At 34.0% G+C, this 17582-nt stretch overlaps 1 protein-coding gene across 3 annotated transcripts in view; it reads right to left on the minus strand.

Moving 5' to 3' along the window:
- Positions 1–17582, minus strand: part of KYNU (kynureninase) — a 122148-nt gene that overhangs the window by 68503 nt on the left and 36063 nt on the right. For all 3 annotated transcript variants that reach the window (XM_060626170.3, XM_060626171.3, XM_060626173.3), the window contains exons 5-8: positions 13816–13877; positions 11946–12017; positions 10611–10685; positions 7916–8062 (exon numbers count right to left, since the gene is read on the minus strand). In XM_060626170.3, coding sequence (XP_060482153.1) covers positions 7916–8062; positions 10611–10685; positions 11946–12017; positions 13816–13877 — 356 coding nt within the window. The remainder of the gene's footprint in view (positions 1–7915; positions 8063–10610; positions 10686–11945; positions 12018–13815; positions 13878–17582) is intronic.

The raw sequence follows: 17582 nt of genomic DNA on the forward strand, positions 1-17582 counted from the left end.
CCTGTAGGCAGGAAATTTCTTTTTAAAATTAAAACAAATTCTAGTTTCTTTACTGTCTAGAAGCTTTCAGTGGCTCTCTGTGGGTCTTCAGGGAGAAGCTCAAGATGTATAATAAAGCTCAATAAGCCCTTCTTTACCTTTGTCTGTCTTATAGATTCCTTTCTTATCATACCCTTTCTAACTGTCCAATCTTTTGTACAATCAAATTATACTAAAGTATTTGCTTTCTGGCAATCCAATCAATTTTTTTTCTTTTTTCTTTTTCTTTTTTTTTTTTTTTAGTTGTCTGGAATGGCCCTGCCACAAAACTAGGTACCTGGAGGGGATTTTACCTGGTTAATTCCTACCCATAATTCTAGAATTGTCTCGGGTCTCATCTTCTCCCAGAAGGTCATCACTTTGACACTCCAGACTAAATTAGGTGTTTCTATTTGGACCTCCATTACTATAAGTTACTACTTAAATATTTACTGGTAAAAAGAATGAATACAAGAACCAAATGCATGTCATTCTACTGTAGAGAGTATAGAGACATGATTCTCCTTATGCACTAATGAGAAGATCATATTAGGTGAGCTCACAGTGACTTTAATAGAATAGGTGTATTCATTACCATTTCTAGTAAAGATTAATTAATATTTAACATTCTAATATTAAACTGTTTTGGAAAAGGTTAATTTTTATGCATAAAAATTCATACAACATGCCAATTTATATTATAGTTATATATACAAACATATTTTGTACTAATTTTTCCTAGCTGATCCATTGCTCAAATCCCATGCAAGTATTGTTGATATTATTCTATCATAATTGTCCTTTACAGAGTTGATGCCCGATCTCTAATAATAGAAGCATCTCAGCCAAGCTTTCTGTAGAATTTTGAGGCTTGGTCAATCATTTGTCTCCTGATAATTGTTTTTAATAAGAATTTAGCCCTTCCTGGGGCGCCTAGGTGGCTCAGTCGGTTGGGCGGCCGACTTCGGCTCAGGTCATGATCTCGCAGTCCATGAGTTCAAGCCCCACGTCGGGCTCTGTGCTGACCGCTCAGAGCCTGGAGCCTGTTTCAGATTCTGTGTCTCCCTCTCTCTCTGACCCTCCCCCGTTCATGCTCTGTCTCTCTCTTTCTCAAAAATAAATAAACGTTAAAAAAAAATTAAAAAAAAAAAAGAATTTAGCCCTTCCTTAAAGATAAATGGATAGTTTGAAGAGGTGATCATTTATATGTGTGTTGTTTAGATGTTTCAGATTTTACTAAGTGATGTTAAAGCTAAACTATGTCTTTCTTCTTAGGAATGGTGTTTTCACTTATATTCCGGCTTATGTCTTACATTATTCTAGATCCAAAATTAATTCCTTTTTATTCAAATTGTTTGGGCTCTACTAGTGATTATTATTTATTAATAATTTAAGCAGCTTATGATTAGGTCTAAGAGATGTTTGTACTCATCCTCAGTGGAAAGTGACACAGGACAAGGTAGAAGCTAATAAATTAAAGTGCAGGTTTGCAAGATTTAGTTTTTTTTAGCCATCATTTGCATTTCAATTTTCAGTAGGCTAAAAGAAAACTAACATGCTAGAATGCATAGAAGTATAGTGAAATATAGTGTAAAAATGTGATAAATAAGGGGATCAATCATTCATTGATTGAACAAATATTTATTGGCACCCACTGTCTGCCCAGCACCATGAGTTCCAGTATGTTGTAGGCCATTTTATATGGCATGGAAGAGAGAAGGTGGAGTATAACCAGTTAGCATTGAGTTTTTTTAGGGATACAATTATTACAATTTCTATTATTCATTACCTAACCTTATAAAATTTCAATCTAATCTCTTGAGTCTTAGCCATGTTGTTTAGATTACTGTTTTGTATTTCAGTATGGAAGTGTCCAGTGAGAGTCTTTAGTTTAAAATTCTGAATATTTCACTTTCTGTCTAAGGATCCATTATTTCTTTTTCTGGTAGATTGGATATTCCAATATGACTTTTCTCATATATTGGTAATTGCTAACATTTACTTGAGTACTTACTAAGCACTAAATACTAAGTGTTGTGAGAATAGTAATTTGTTTAATTCTCTTGGGAAACGGGCATTCTTACCTTCCCCAGTTATTAATGGAGAAGTGAAGTGACATTGATAAGTTCATTTAGACAGCCAAACTATGATAGAAAGTAAGGGAGAGACATAAACGCAAGACCAGGTCTGACTCTGTCTCCACTATCTAAACTTTTTATTAATGCAAATGCTACCCTGCACCTCAGAATAAGTATCCTACTCCATCAGCAAGACAAAACACCCGAGTTCCAGGTGTGGCAAAACTAATAGCTCTTATTCTTGAGTGCACAAATATAGCTCATTTCCCAGAAATGTCCATGTGCTAGCCAATGTAATATAAGTGGAAATAAATTTTGTCATGGTTAGTGCTTTTAAGAAGTTCGTATGCTCCATTCACATCCTTTTATACCATTCATTTGGCTGAATCCAGACGGAGGCTCCAGGGTATACAAGTCTCTACTATAAGACCATAAAAGTTAAAAATTTCTTTACTCATGCTCTTTTCAAGCTACCACTTCAGACACAAACTTGAGTCATTGGAAACCTGGATCACTTCATGAGAGAAAGTGAATTCCTGGCCGCTGCATGACAATAAAAGGACATCTATCACAGTGAAAGCATTTATGGCTTTATTTATTTGTTATCAAGACCCAGTCTACCTAATATACCAAGAATTTCCATTGAAAATAACCTCTATTTGTTACCTTTTTTTTATCCTAATCCAAATTAAGAAATTACAATTTATGGGGAGTCCATTCATTTCTCCAGATGATCCAGAGATTCTCCCTTTATTCTCTCTCTTTATATTTCATTATGTTGCCTAATCAGTTTCCTGTGAATCATTTTCAAATGCTTTGTGAAATGAGGTAGAAAATAAAGTTAGAAAGAAATAAAAGAAAGGAAGCAAAAAATGAAAAATTAGGAAGGGATGGAAGAGGAAAGAGTAAATAAGTTTAAAAAAAAAAATGCCCCATGAGGGTGAAAATGGGAAATACTGTGGGTTGGTAACTCAAACTCTTTCCCAATCCCTTTTCCTTAACTTCTTTCTACTATAAGACCATAAAGGTTAAAAATTTCTTTACTCATGCTCTTTTGAAGCTACCACTTCAGAAGGCAATGAATCATAAGCAGAAATCTGCTAGCTTTTTCTGGGAATAATTTTGCACTTTGGATGAAAGGGATAGATTAAGCTGCATTGCTACTTCTCCTTCCTTCCTTCTCTCTGCCTTAAATAGAATTGTGATATCTGGATTTGGGACAACTGTCTTGTGACCGTGATGTGAGAAGCCCAAGAAGAAAAACAAGAGAGCCCTGGAGATGCCATTTAGACGTTACTCAACTGCTTACTGCATCCCAGAAGGCTTCTAATTCAAATCTTTAATCGTGGGAAAAAGAAGTTCCTAATTTTTGGCTAATTTCCCACAGGGATTTTGTTTCTTAAAGTATAAAAACTTCATAATTGATTTAGGAATATTAAAGAAAAGACCAGGGGCATCTGGGTGGCTGTCGGTTGAGCGACCGACTTCGGCTCAGGTCATGATCTCACAGTGTGTGAGTTCAAGCCCCGTGTTGGGCTCTGTGCTGACAGCTCAGAGCCTGGAGCCTGCTTCTGATTCTGTGTCTCCCTCTCTCTCTGCACCTCCCCCACTCATGCTCTGTCTCTCTCTGTCTCAGAAATAAATAAACATTAAAAAAAAAAAAAACCTGGAAAAAAAAAGAAAAGACCAAACCTGAGAGGATGTAATTAAGAAGTGATTGGTTGAAAAGGCACAGAAGAAGAGCATATTAGAGTTGCCTGTAAAGGTCCAGAAGGGTGGTGGCATGAAATAGTAGGAACATTTTAGGGGGATACAAACTAGAGCATGCTGACTTCAAAGTGCATGTAGGATTTCCAGGTTTAAGACACAGATGAGCATAAATAAACATTTTTGAGTGTGGGAGTACCCTGTAGTTTCACTTGGCAGTGAGAGTGGAAACTCGGCAGTGGTTAAAATCTCTAGGGATAGTAATTCAAAGGACAATGGGGAACAATTACGTTCAGTGGGTGTAGAAAAGAAGAAATGATTAGTAGAAACAAGTAATAGAATATGAAAATTTAGAAATAGAGACGTAAGACAGAACTCCAAAATAGCGGGTTGGCCAATAATATGAAATAAAGTAGATGGCTTCAAAGAAAAAATAAAAATGTATCTTCAAATTGAGATCTATTTTTGTATGCTGACCTTCCCTTATAATGTGATTCTCTATCCTGATGTTATATTTAATTTTCCTTGGCCTGCCCCACTTGTCACCACCTCAGGCCTTCTCATTTAAGAAAAGCCTCAGCATCTGAAATTTGTTACATGAATCAAAACTATAGTATCAACTGTTCTTTTGATTCATTAATTATTTTTAATTTTTAGATGATCACTAGAAATCTTGTATTTTTTCTATGCTTCAAAATCAATTTCTATACCACCTACAACCAAATAAAAAAGACATAACCAAATATAAAATTGGGCAAGACACTTGAACAAGTATTTCATAAAAGACAGTACTCATGCAAAAACACATTTGAAAATCCCAACCTCATCAATAGTCAGGGAAGTGCAAATTAACACTACAATGCATTACCATTGCCAACTAATCAGATTGGCTATTGGTGAGGATGTAGAGCAGCAGACACTCTCATACCTACTGATAGGCATATATACCAAATTGATACAACCCTTTGGAAAGTTGGTTTTATTGATTAGGATGGAACATATGTATACCTTATTTCCAAGATTTTCAATTCTAAGTATATATACTTAACAGAAATCGGTGTGAATGATTACCTAAAAAAATATACGAGAATGTTCAGAATAGCATTTATTGCAATAGCCCTCAAGTAGAAATAAACTGCAAATATCTGTCCTGATTAGAATGGAAAACAGGGGCACCTGGGTGGCTCAGTTGGTTGTGTCCGACTTTGGCTCAGGTCATGATCTCACAGTTCGTGAGTTAGAGCCCTGTGTTGGGCTCTGTGCTGACAGCTGGGAGCCTGGAGCCTGCTTCAGATTCTGTGTCCCCCTCTCTCTCCATCCCAACCCTGTTTGTGCTCTGTCTCTCTCGGTCTTTCAAAAATGAATAAACATTAAAAAAAAGTTTTTTTTAAAAAAAGAACGGAAAACAAAAATATTGTGATCTATTTCATACACTATAACAATATACTGAAATGAAAAGAAAAACAAAACTACTGCTACCAAAAATCTCCACAAAATTACTGTTATATACAACATGAGTGAATTTCAGAAACATAATAGTGAGCAAATAAGACAGATACAAAAGAGGACATATTAACATGTTTATAGATGGACAAAGTTAATATGAATGGCTACAAGTCAGTAGTGATACCTTTGGTGGGACCTTTGGAAAAAGGCACAACTAAGAATTCTGAGTGGCATAAATGTTCTAGAAGTTTCTTAAAGTGGATGATGATTATAAGGGTTCAGAATAACTCAACAAGCCACTTATTTATGATGTGTGCTCATTTTGGTATATGTGCAATTCCTGTCCCCACTTTCCTTTCACATGATTTTGAAATAAAAACTATTCTTGTTGACTTTCATTGTTCCATCCCAAGATCATTTTGGTTCCTGCCATACTTCATTTCTGGAAACTTTCTTCTTTTTTAAATCTTATTTAGCCATTTCTCACAGTGACTCTTTTATGCCATTTTTTTCCCCAGGATTTCCTAACTCGTTTTTGACTGACACCTTTAATTTTCTCTCTGCCTTTGTCTTCAGCTTTATCTTCATAGACCACCCAAGAGAGCTATGTAAGTGTACATTTCAAATAACTTTTCTCAACATCCATTGGGAATGTGGGAAATTGTCTAGCAAGAAAGAGTATAAATGAGTGTTAGAATAATTTTGATAATGGATAAATTGAAGTCTACTCTGTCACCATTTCACTCGCATAGTCTCTGTCACTTCTGTGCAGTTACATTTAGATGGAACTGCTCATTCCTACCTTCATTTGACTGAAAGCTCAATGAGAATTTCATGTGGCAGGCATTTATTATACTTTTTAAGTAAAAGAAAGCCTGAAAAATACCAAGAGAACGGTTTTAGCAACCAAAGTAGTTAAGAATGAGAATTACCTGTGGCACCTAAGCAAACAAATTTATTTTGCTTTTAAATGGGAAATAAAAGAAAATATATATCTGAGCCACCTTCCATAGGTTTGTATTTGTTGAGGTCAGTAGAAGGTGCGAGGGTTCCCTAACTAAACAGTGGAATGTGTGCAATACAGTGGATACTTTACATTCTTCCTTCTCAACACTGGATTTATGAAGTGGGTCCTGTTGTCCCAAATTAACACTTGTGAAAGAGGCTCAGAAAAGTCAAGTGATTTGCCTGAGATCATATAACAATTAAATGACCTAGTTAAGGTTTAAAGCTCAGACTGTGATTCCTTTTTTTTTTTTTTTTTTTTTTTAATTTTTTTTAACGTTTATTTATTTTGAGACAGAGAGAGCATGAATGGGGGAGGGGCAGAGAGAGAGGGAGACACAGAATCGGAAGCAGGCTCCAGGCTCTGAGCCATCAGCCCAGAGCCCGACGCGGGGCTCGAACTCACGGACCGCGAGATCGTGACCCGGGCTGAAGTCGGACGCTCAACCGACTGAGCCACCCAGGCGCCCCTCAGACTGTGATTCCAAAGCCCGTGGTCTTTCTTCTCTATCTTCCTGCCTCATTTCAATGAAGGTTAATGAGACATGCATGTACACTAAGGGGATCAGGGACTGCTGGTTACTCGCATAGCACTGAAAAATATAATTTTTTATTGACCTCTCTTTATTTTGGTGTTTAACATTTAAAGCCTAAATTAAGAAGACATTATCTTTATATCTTTCGTAATGCACCACCTTCACAGTTATCCATCAAACCAGTTGGAAGCCGTGGTTGGAAATTCCTAGAGACGGCGGATAACGGTGCTAAATTTCTTTTCATTAGTTCTATTCATTAGCTTCAATAACTGAATATATTAACTAGACCTCACACATATATTAATCCCATAACTTGTTAATGTTCAGAAGAAAATTCGATTGTCACCTTTTTAAATGCATAATTTCATTGCTGAATCACATAGAACTGTTATGTAAGGATTTTAAATACAAATTGTAACTGTTGAACATTGATCCTCTGATTTCCTTTTTCAGGCAAACAAACACTAAAAACGCTTTTTTACAAACACTTATATAAAAAGATGCAGTTTCAAAATAGTAAGCAATTTAAGTGTGATTTAGTAATATGTATGGAAAAATTCTCGTTATTGGAAGGATAATAATTTCTCAACATTCTTAAGAACAAAGTGGCTTTTTAAAAGTACACTGTGTAAAAATCGACTGTTAATTTTTATTCTGCATCTCCCTTTCTTTGAGCACCTAGGGTTAAGTGAGAACTGAGTTATATTTAGAATGAGTTATAGCATGACAAAGTAGTAGGGTTGTGTTTCGAACAATCTTGGCATATGCAGTTATTTTCTGAAGTATTCTGTCTGGTGCCTGGTGATGGCGTAACTCAGTACAAATGACATCACCTGCATGCAGAAACCTCACCTGTCTTACTGATTAGAGGGAGAGCAGAAGGTAGTAAGGAAGTGAGGTCATAGAAGTGACAAAAAGAGGTTTAAAAAGAGATGCCTCAAGCAAAAGACTACAGATTTTTTTTTTTAATGTAAGACTTACTGTGTTGTTTTGTTTTGCTTTTAACTGTTGAAATAATTTTACATGGGTGCAAACAAAAAGATTTCGCTACAATGTGCAGTTAGCATACTTCTCAGTAGAGTGATTTTTTTGGGCAATGTGGGAAGGAGAAAATGATGTGCATACCTTTGCTTGTCCAGCTTTTGTGATGGCAGGTATATTAAAGAGCTGTCCAGTGTAAAAATGTACCCCACTGAACAGGATCACTGCAATTGAGTCTCCTTCCTTTTCAATTACTTCAAGGATATCCTCTGTTCTCAATGTTTCTTCCCCCTAAAGTCAAGTTAGACACAAATTACACCAAATCCACAATAATAAATTTATCACTTCAAATTTTCCAATCTAAAATTCACTTTGATGGAGCACCTGGTGGCTCAATCAGTTAAGCGTCAGACTCTTGACTTTGGCTCAGGTCATGATCTCATGGTCCTGGGATCAAGCCCCATGATAGGCTCTGCACTGAGTGTGGAGCATTCTTCAAATTCTCTCTCTCTCTCCCTCTCTCTCTCTACCCCTCTCCTACATCTGTGAGTATGCAGGCTCTTTCTCAAAACAAATAAACATAAAAAAAAATAAAATTCACCTTGAACTTTTCCCACCTAAGAACAATCAAAGACAATTTTTTTTTCAGATTAATGGTCTTCAAAAATCTGACAAGAGAGCAGAATTTTTGTATGGTTTTTGTTATAAGAAATGATAATAAAATAATAAAAAAATGTTTATAAAGTAAAGTCTTCACAAAACCCTACTCACTTGAGTTTTTTCTTCAGTTTTTCAATTAATCTTCAGTATCTCCATACCTACGAATTGTTTTCTCCTCCTTCCCATCCAGTAAAATATCAGAAAGTACTAGAAGTCCATGAAATATTAAATGGCGAAAATTTCTTGAAAATTATTATTTCATTTATCAACCTATCACAGTATTTTTTCCAGGATAAAAAATCCTTATAGATCTTTCATCTGAATATAACCTAATCAATATTTTCTTTTACTTTAAGGAGAAACTCTCCTCCATATTGATCTAAGGATCAAGATCCAAAAATGAAGGGAAATATCAATAAAAGTCAATATTATCAAGGTTAGTTTTCCCTACTTCTCTCCAGCTAAGACTAATTATTGCTTACTTAGAGAAAATGGCTAATTAATTTAGATTTGGTCTTGCAAACAACTTGAGCAAAAAGAAATCAGCTAAATAAATACAAAGTACCTACTTGTCCTAATCATTCTTAATCATTCATAAAGTTTTTATGAATTTTCTACTGTGCTAAATCTGACATAGTTTTGAAGTCAAAGTATAATTAACTCCATTAATATCTGAGGGAAACTCCTTAAGGTATTCATAAATTTTCCTTCAGTTATTTTAATTTTTGGTAACTGTTGCTATTTGTCCATTACTATTCCCATGTTAGGCACATATATATCACAAATACAGCACACACTTTAATTTCTACTAGAAGCTTGGAACTTGTTTACAAAATTGAAATCTATAAAAATGGTATCAATGCTGAAATCTCTAAATTGTTAACTGATGTATACTTTATATGTAAAAAGAATGATTTCAGTAATTGTAAGAAAAATTCTAAGTAAAATTAATAGCATGGTAATCCAAAACCTTTTTCTGGGAAGAATCTAATATATTTGTCCACCATAATTTCAAAAAGAAGATTAATAAAAGTATTATATATTAACAATCTATATATTTGAGGATTCAGTATAAAGCAAATAAGAAATATATTTTTTAATGGCAGAATGTGGTTCTCTCTGATGTTGAATTTCTCTGATCTCGTAATGCTAAAGAATGCTCCCAAGATTATGATTAACTCATGAGGTTCCACAACACTTGTCTCTCTTAACATTAAAACGTCTGGTAAATTAGTGGCTATATTCATTTTTAGTAGAAATTAGCAATTTTTATATGAGGTATGAAATAGATATGCTGTCACAGGTATGAGAACTTTCTATTCCATTAATCTATTGCATGTTGGCAAATAGAACTAAATGGAGTAGATTTTAATTTCTCAAAGTATTCCGGATTGAAAGAAATAATTGTTCAACATTGGCTTAATAGCCTGGGAGCATCATTTGTGAGACCTACCATTTATTCTGTGTAGATCTCTTGATGCCAAATTACACAAGCTACAAGGTTCATATGTCAAAGTCTGTGCAACTTAGCCTTACATACATCTCTATTAATGTAAAGTGCACAGTATTTTAGATCGTAAACATATGTCAAACCTGATTAGGTGTTTCCTTTGTTACCTGTTTAAATATGAAAGTATTGCAGAGAGATAAAGTAACTATCTCAAATTCCCTTGCCCGATAAGTTGATGGGTCTGGGATTTCTGTGGAGTGTATTAGCCAGGCTGAAAAGCCCAAGTCCTTTCCACTAAACCATATCCCTCTTTACACCCGCTTTGAGTCAAGCACAAAGGACAACATCTGATACTTAGAGTAAAAAGAGATATTTCAACAAATATCATTTTAAAGGCATCCATAAGCTATGGAGCTTGAAACTGAAAATGATATATGTAATTTGCCATCCTTTCCATCTCACTGAAGAAAATGAGAGACTCTAGTGGTATTCAAAGGAAAATAGTTTGCTTGTAACATGACTATCCCTTGAAACATGAAAATAAATACACTTCTGAGTTAATTCTCCATTGTAAGCAAAATTAGCTAACAGTAACAGAAGTATAGGTCTTTTATATTTTCTTGAAAGTTCTATTAAAGTAATGAAGATAATAAACTTTTGAGGACACTGAAGAAAAAAATCAATCCCAAATAGAAGCATAATGAATATTTATTTATCTTTCTCTCATACCTCTCTTGGCTTTACAATCCTCATACTCTTCTCAATGTTAAGTCCATGTAGTTGAAGCTGTGACTCAACAGCATACTGGAAAAGAAGAATGATTTATTAAATCAAGTCCAATGCACAGAAATACATTAAAATAACTCCAAAAAGAGATAATAAAATGACAATAAAAGCACACTATTACATTAACTTTAAGGTCAAGGTTAAAAGTGACTAAACAGAACACATCAGAGAAGAACTGCTTAATATAGTTTATACACAGGAATCTGAACATTCCTTGAAGCACTACATTTTTCATCTAGACTTTAGGGTGTTCCAAGTGGTTTTTAGAAGATGTTTTGTCACCTAACTTAAGTCAAAAATGGAGCTTACAAAATAACCAGAGTGAGTACTGTGGACTTGCTATGTTTGAACTAGAGTATAAAAAGGGCTTACCCTAAAAAGAAAGGCTTTACCCTAAAAAGAGTAACTAATAAAAGGAAAGAAGATCAGAAATTTCCCTTCCCTGAGCCTACAGGATATGAATGGGAACAGGAAATTACAGGGATCCTGAATTTTTCTCAGTATTAGGGTTTTCATCCTTTTTAGTGAAGTAATGGCTATTAATTTGATTAATAATGTCAATAATATATAATTATTAAGCAATAATTAATATTAGGGTTTTCATCCTTTTTAGTGAAGTAATGGCTATTAATATGATTAAATGACTTAAAATTACAAGATGTGGGTTAGAATAGTTAGCAGTGATAACAGAAAGACAGAAATCAAATTTGTCTAGCACTAAATCTGAAACACGCAATACACTTTTAGTTGTGTCTCTGTCTGGAACAATCAAATTTCTTAAAGTAGCAAGATTTAATGAACAACAAAAAAAATTTTTAATCTTTAATAAATATTTTTTTCAATAATAAAGCAGCAATAATTATGCTAGCATGCTACCGACAAATACAAGTTTATATCCTTATTCTATGTAGCTGAAGGGGTAAGCACTGGGGTATGTATTGATTTGATTTCATAAAATAAAACAGCAACAAGAGTTAATAAAACATTTATAACTGCACTTGATTTAAACCAGCAGTTCACTCAATGTTTTTAAAAAGACTAATAAATCAATGTTCCCATTCAATCCTTTCCTCCCCTAACACATGTTTTACTTGAACAGAAGGAAAAAAAAAAAGCTACATTCTATATTTTAAAAATGCCTAATCAAAAGCACTTGACAGATGTTTTTATTGTAAGGTTACTTGAAAGAGATTAGTGAATAAACATTCAAAGCAGGCAAATGGTGTGCACCTCTAGGAAGAGTAGAAAGAATATAAATATAATTTGAAGAATCCTTACATGATCTGAAGGGAAGGCTTTGGCTTCCAAAAGAATCTTATACCGTTTTGGTGTAGGCTTAAAAAATGATAGCTGCAATGAAATGGATTTATTGAGAAAAGCATTAATGCACAATTTATACCTGTGTTCATTGTATACCACATTACTTAATTACACATCTCCAGCATTACTTAATTACACGTCTGCATGTCTATCAAGGGTACCTTTGCCAATTAGCCTTATTTCCAATGAATTACAAAAAAGATAAAGGTATTGGTTCATTACATTTATCAATGGAAAAACAAATTTGGGAGACAATGTGAATCAGATAAAAACAAATTTTCAAACTTTACCTAAATTTTAATTGATAAATTGTATTCCTAGTGCTTTTAATGGTGATTTCTCTATCATGAGGCTGAAATATCATGTTCTATATAAATCTTATTTATATTGATTTATCTTAGGCTGTTGATTTGGTTTCTGGTACATAATATTTCCACTGCTTTATGATTTTATGAGATTTTATTTTAGGTCCAACTAAAAGTACCTCAGGCCTGACATGAGACATTTGGCATTTTAGAGGCACCAGGGAGAAGTGGCTTATTTGTTCAGGGGGGCCTTTCTTTTCCCCCCACAGTTCCTAGAAGATAACAATAACAACAATAGCAATGGAATGATTGCTGCTGTTAACTCAGTGTTAATCATTGGCCAAGTGCTAAAGCAATTTTCACATATCACATTTCACCCTTGTGTATACCTGCAAGGTAGGTACTCTTGTTCTCATTTTCACAAAGGAGAAAATGAAGATTTAGAAATCACTAAAATCTTGTCCAAGGTCAAACAGACATTAAGTTACTTAGCTAAGAATCAAACCCCAGGGCGTCTGACTTAAAACTATGCTATTTACCATCATGTTTAACATAATTCATGAACATGTCCCTCTGGGGATATTTCATAATCATTTCTTCATTTCATTAAAATAAAATATTAATACAGTCATTGTGCACCTTGGTTACATAGACATGTTTCCAAAAACTTGCTTAAAAATGAAAATATTTTTCAAAGCATCAAGCAGTTACTATAGGCACCATATTCCAAATCAAGAATATATTTGACATCGTAAGGTATACATATTCATTAAGTACTTAGGCAGTATGAAACACTTTATTTTTTTTTTTTAATTTTTTTCAACATTTTTTATTTATTTTTGGGACAGAGAGAGACAGAGCATGAATGGGGGAGGGGCAGAGAGAGAGGGAGACACAGAATCGGAAACAGGCTCCAGGCTCCGAGCCATCAGCCCAGAGCCTGACGTGGGGCTCGAACTCACGGACCGCGAGATCGTGACCTGGCTGAAGTCGGACGCTTAACCGACTGCGCCACCCAGGCGCCCCAGTATGAAACACTTTAAATACAGTAACTCATTTAAGGTATTAGATCTCTTTTCTCCAAGCTAGTTTTATTTTTTAATTCTTTTTTAACCTACTCCTCCAAAATTAATCTACAAAAACATAACTGATCCATAATCCCACCCTGCTAACGTCCAGCATACTGGAAAACTCTTTCTGAAAACCTCAGTGTTTGCTGGCATTTGTACATCATTGTTTTGTGTGCTTGCAAGCAGTTTTGCTTTTAACCCACTGTGACTTTTATTCCTTATGTTCTGAGATAAGAACTGTTCATCATTTTAAAGCTCTTAGCAAGAGTCAACTCTCCCATGATTATGAAGAAGCCTTTCTATCACAGTCCAGCATTTCCTGGTAAAAATGAAAATAACCTCACAACTTATTTTTAAATAAGTAAACCACCAGATGCTCATGAATTAAAGATAGAAAAATGTCAGATTCTACAAATGAGTGTATACTAAACATTGGTGGGAAAGGAAACTTACCAGTAGAAGATGTAAATTAACAGTCAAACCATTCATTAGTGCTATTTCTTTCTCATTGGCTCCTGCAGAGTAAACATATCATAATTTAGATTTTTCTATTCATGCTAAAGTTACTTGGAAAAACAAAGTAGGAAGGCTTTGCTCCTTCATCCTTAATGCTTTTAGAGATAAGGACATATTTGATGTGTCATCACAAAGAAATGGAAGTTTTCCCGCTTGACTCATTTTGCCAAATGATATCTGGACTCACATGCACATAGCTAGCTAAAATTATATTTACTTTTTGATATAGTAAATAATAGCAACAAAATAATGAAGCATTTGCTTTTTCCTGTAAACTAAAAATGATTTATCCTATTATCAGGTAGTTTACCAAATTCCCACAGAGTACATTTTTGTGGTAAGTGTATCTCGAAAGAAATCAAGGCCAATCACAGGTTTAAAGCTGGTTGTTTCAAATGTCCAATTAAAATGCAACTTTAATAAAGACAGCTAGTTTGCCAAACATAATTCACTGTTATTGCAGTGAGACATATAGTAGTTTATAAGACAAAAGAGCTAGGAAGCAAAATACAAAGACCTAAATAGCTCTGGGATTTATTCATACACACCAAGATACAAGATAATTAATATAGATAGGTATCATCTGGTGGAGAACAAAATTAATATATCCACTACACAATCATAATCTGATCTCATTCTTAGTAAGGAGGGTTTGAGTGCTAGAAATAGACCCAGAGACAAAACATATATTGGATACTTAAGAACTCAGAGTAATACAACAACAATAATAATACTTCCTTATTTTTAGTTCTTATGATGTCTCTTAAAAGCAATTAGACCTGTGGAATAGGAAAAATCTATTTAACCACCACTGACAAAAATGGGTGACTTAATGTTTGTAAAGCTGTATCAGGTGTTAGAGAACATGTACAATACAAATCCCATATTTCATATCCAAAGAGATATTTCTGTTAGAGTTCCATTTTAAAAGAAGAGACAATAAGTACAATAATTAATCTAATTTATAGATAGATTTTAGGATAAATTCACTTGAGGAGAGGCCACTAGAGATAAGTTTATAACTTAGAAATTTATATTTCAACACAGTCATCTAGTCAAGAAAAACTTTATGTTGCATTTAGCAGATAGATTTCTCCATTTGATCATTTGATGTGCAAGGTTGGTAAACAATTGGTTAGAGAAATATCACTGGTCATTTGTTAAGGTGAACAGTGTCTGAAGTCAAGAGTCAGTGAGACCAATCTCATTCTACATTCCTAGCACTAAATAAAATTTGTCCTAGACATACAAGATAGATATGAATATGATAACCTTATGTTGCATATAGTGGCATATGTCTTCTCCTACAATATGAAAATCCCTTGGAAATATGTAAGATAAATGCTGCCAGCTTTACTATATTTGTTTCTTTGCATTATGGTATGACTTTTTCCTGTTATTTCTAAAACAAAACATTATCTAAGATATCTAACGTAATATTATCTTTAATTCTCTGAAGCTAATTACATGCATCGTTTCTGAAAACCATTTATTTCAAAAAATATTTTGGCAGGAAAAGTGAAAGGAGAAAAGGAAGGAAAAGTAGTATAAAGAGAGAGGAGATTTCATAGATACAGAAGCATCTGAAAGAATGTAATGAGAAGAAAAAAGAATTCAATAAGTTAGTTACCACAAAATGAAAACAAAGAAATAGAAGAGGCAGGAAGGGAGGGAGACTTTCTGATGAAGTTTAGACATCCTATTTTTGCTTAACAATTACACTCTGATTAAAATGACTGTAGATTTCTTGAAAATTTTAGTCCTCTAAACAATACAGTGTTCATTGTGGATAACCTAATTTTTTTTTTTTTTTTTGTAAAGAATGTAATGAACCGTTTGTGCTAGGCACAATTAATGTAGACATATACTTGACCCTGCTTCCAGCCCACCCCAGCCCCCACTTTCAATGGCATACTAATGGTTGGATCAATTCTTTGTAAATAATCCCTCACTGTCTTGAATAATTTATCTGTCAGGATGCACAAAAATTATCTCATCTTAGAACACTCCAAATTCAACCAAGTACTCCACAAAAAAGATCTCCTCACCTGCTAGTGAACTTTGTGAAGGAGACAGTCTATTTAATGTGTGTGCATATGTATGCAGGTATATGTGAGGACGGTGCAAATATTAAAGTTTCAGAACATTAATGGAAATGTTTATTTCAAATATAACTTAAAAGCACTGAAGAATCAAGGGTTCTTAACATCAAAGGACCACAAATCAGACTTTTTTAGCATATTTTTAAAGGAAAATTTACCTATTTGACCTATCTTTTGATTAAAATTGCATTTCTGAAACCAACAGTTGTTCTTCTAAGATATTTCAGTATCATCATCATGTCATAAGAAAATTTTAAAAAATTAAACAAACTGAAATTCTTTCAAGATGGTTTTCCTTGTTCTTTTTCTTTTTCCTAAGAGCTTTTTTTGAATTAATGTTGACACATCAAGAACTATCCGCATTGCAGGGTAAAAACATTTTTAAACTTCCTGAAAGCTTATCAAGATTTGAAAATCTTTACTTTGGAAGATCACCCTCTCTTAGAAAAAAAGAAAGTTTCAAGATTACATTGGGAAGCATTGTCTACATACATTATCAACTCCCTGTAAGTCAAATATAGGAGGCTGATGTTCATTACCAACATTTCTCTGCATGTTTCTAATTTTAGTTTAATTTCAAATATTTTGCCCAGAGAAGATGATAGGGCCCCCAGCTGGTTAGTGTTTAATAAGAGGATTCATGATGGATCTCCTACCTGCCATCCATGTTCTGTATAATTTATTAAGCGGATGCAAATGTTATTGTGGATTTGCTTATTTATAAGGTTTGTAGTTAGGCTAACTCTCAGAACTTTCCATTCTGTGTTTCAAGTAGTAAATTCCTGCTGCCTCTGTAGGTAGCTAGTGCATGGTTAAGGATTTGTAACTGGAGACAGCTTCCAGGGATTATTGCTTCTCAGAGGGTCAACCATGAGTTTCATAAAGCAAATTTATGTCCACATTACAACATTTTTATAAGCTGAAATGCATGTATCTAGCCCTTTGTGATTTTTATGCACCCAGGGAAGAGAAGGCTTAATAATAATACTAATAATATTCTTCAGCAATTCTATTTCTAGCATCTTGATAATATGACATTAATTATAAGGGGAATTTACTCCATGTTTTGCAAAATTGTTGGCTCCATATAAAATGTTTTATTAATAGTTTTTCTGCTCAACTGAAATTGGAATTCTTTTCTATGTCTATGAAAAAATATAGGTGCTAATTGTCTCCTCCTCCTCTCCAACTACTCTATCAATTTGTACACTTAATAATTTTTATTACCCTCCTGCTACTTCTTTTAGGGAGATTTTATGGTGAAATAAAGGCTGTGGTTTTAAGAACCTGGAAGATTCCATCATTGCCCCAACTATACAACTTGTCTGTTTGCTCATGACACATTTAGGTAGCTGGGCAACTAGCAAAAATAAATTTGACTTCTGCTGCTCTTTACTGTGCTTACCATATAATTATTTTAATTATTTCATGATTTATACAACATCTACTTCCAACCAGGATTTGAGGTTTCTTTGGTTACAAAGTGAGGGAGCATTATAAAAAATAGCATTAGAGTACAATATATGCAGATGAGAAACAAACAAAAACTGTTAAATGTTTTTGTTACTTCCAATTCAGTCAAATTTTCTCAGAATTTCCTAG

This window comes from Panthera onca, chromosome C1 (assembly GCF_046562875.1).
Source record: "Panthera onca isolate mPanOnc1 chromosome C1, mPanOnc1 haplotype 2, whole genome shotgun sequence".
NCBI classification, from domain to species: Eukaryota; Metazoa; Chordata; class Mammalia; order Carnivora; family Felidae; genus Panthera; species Panthera onca.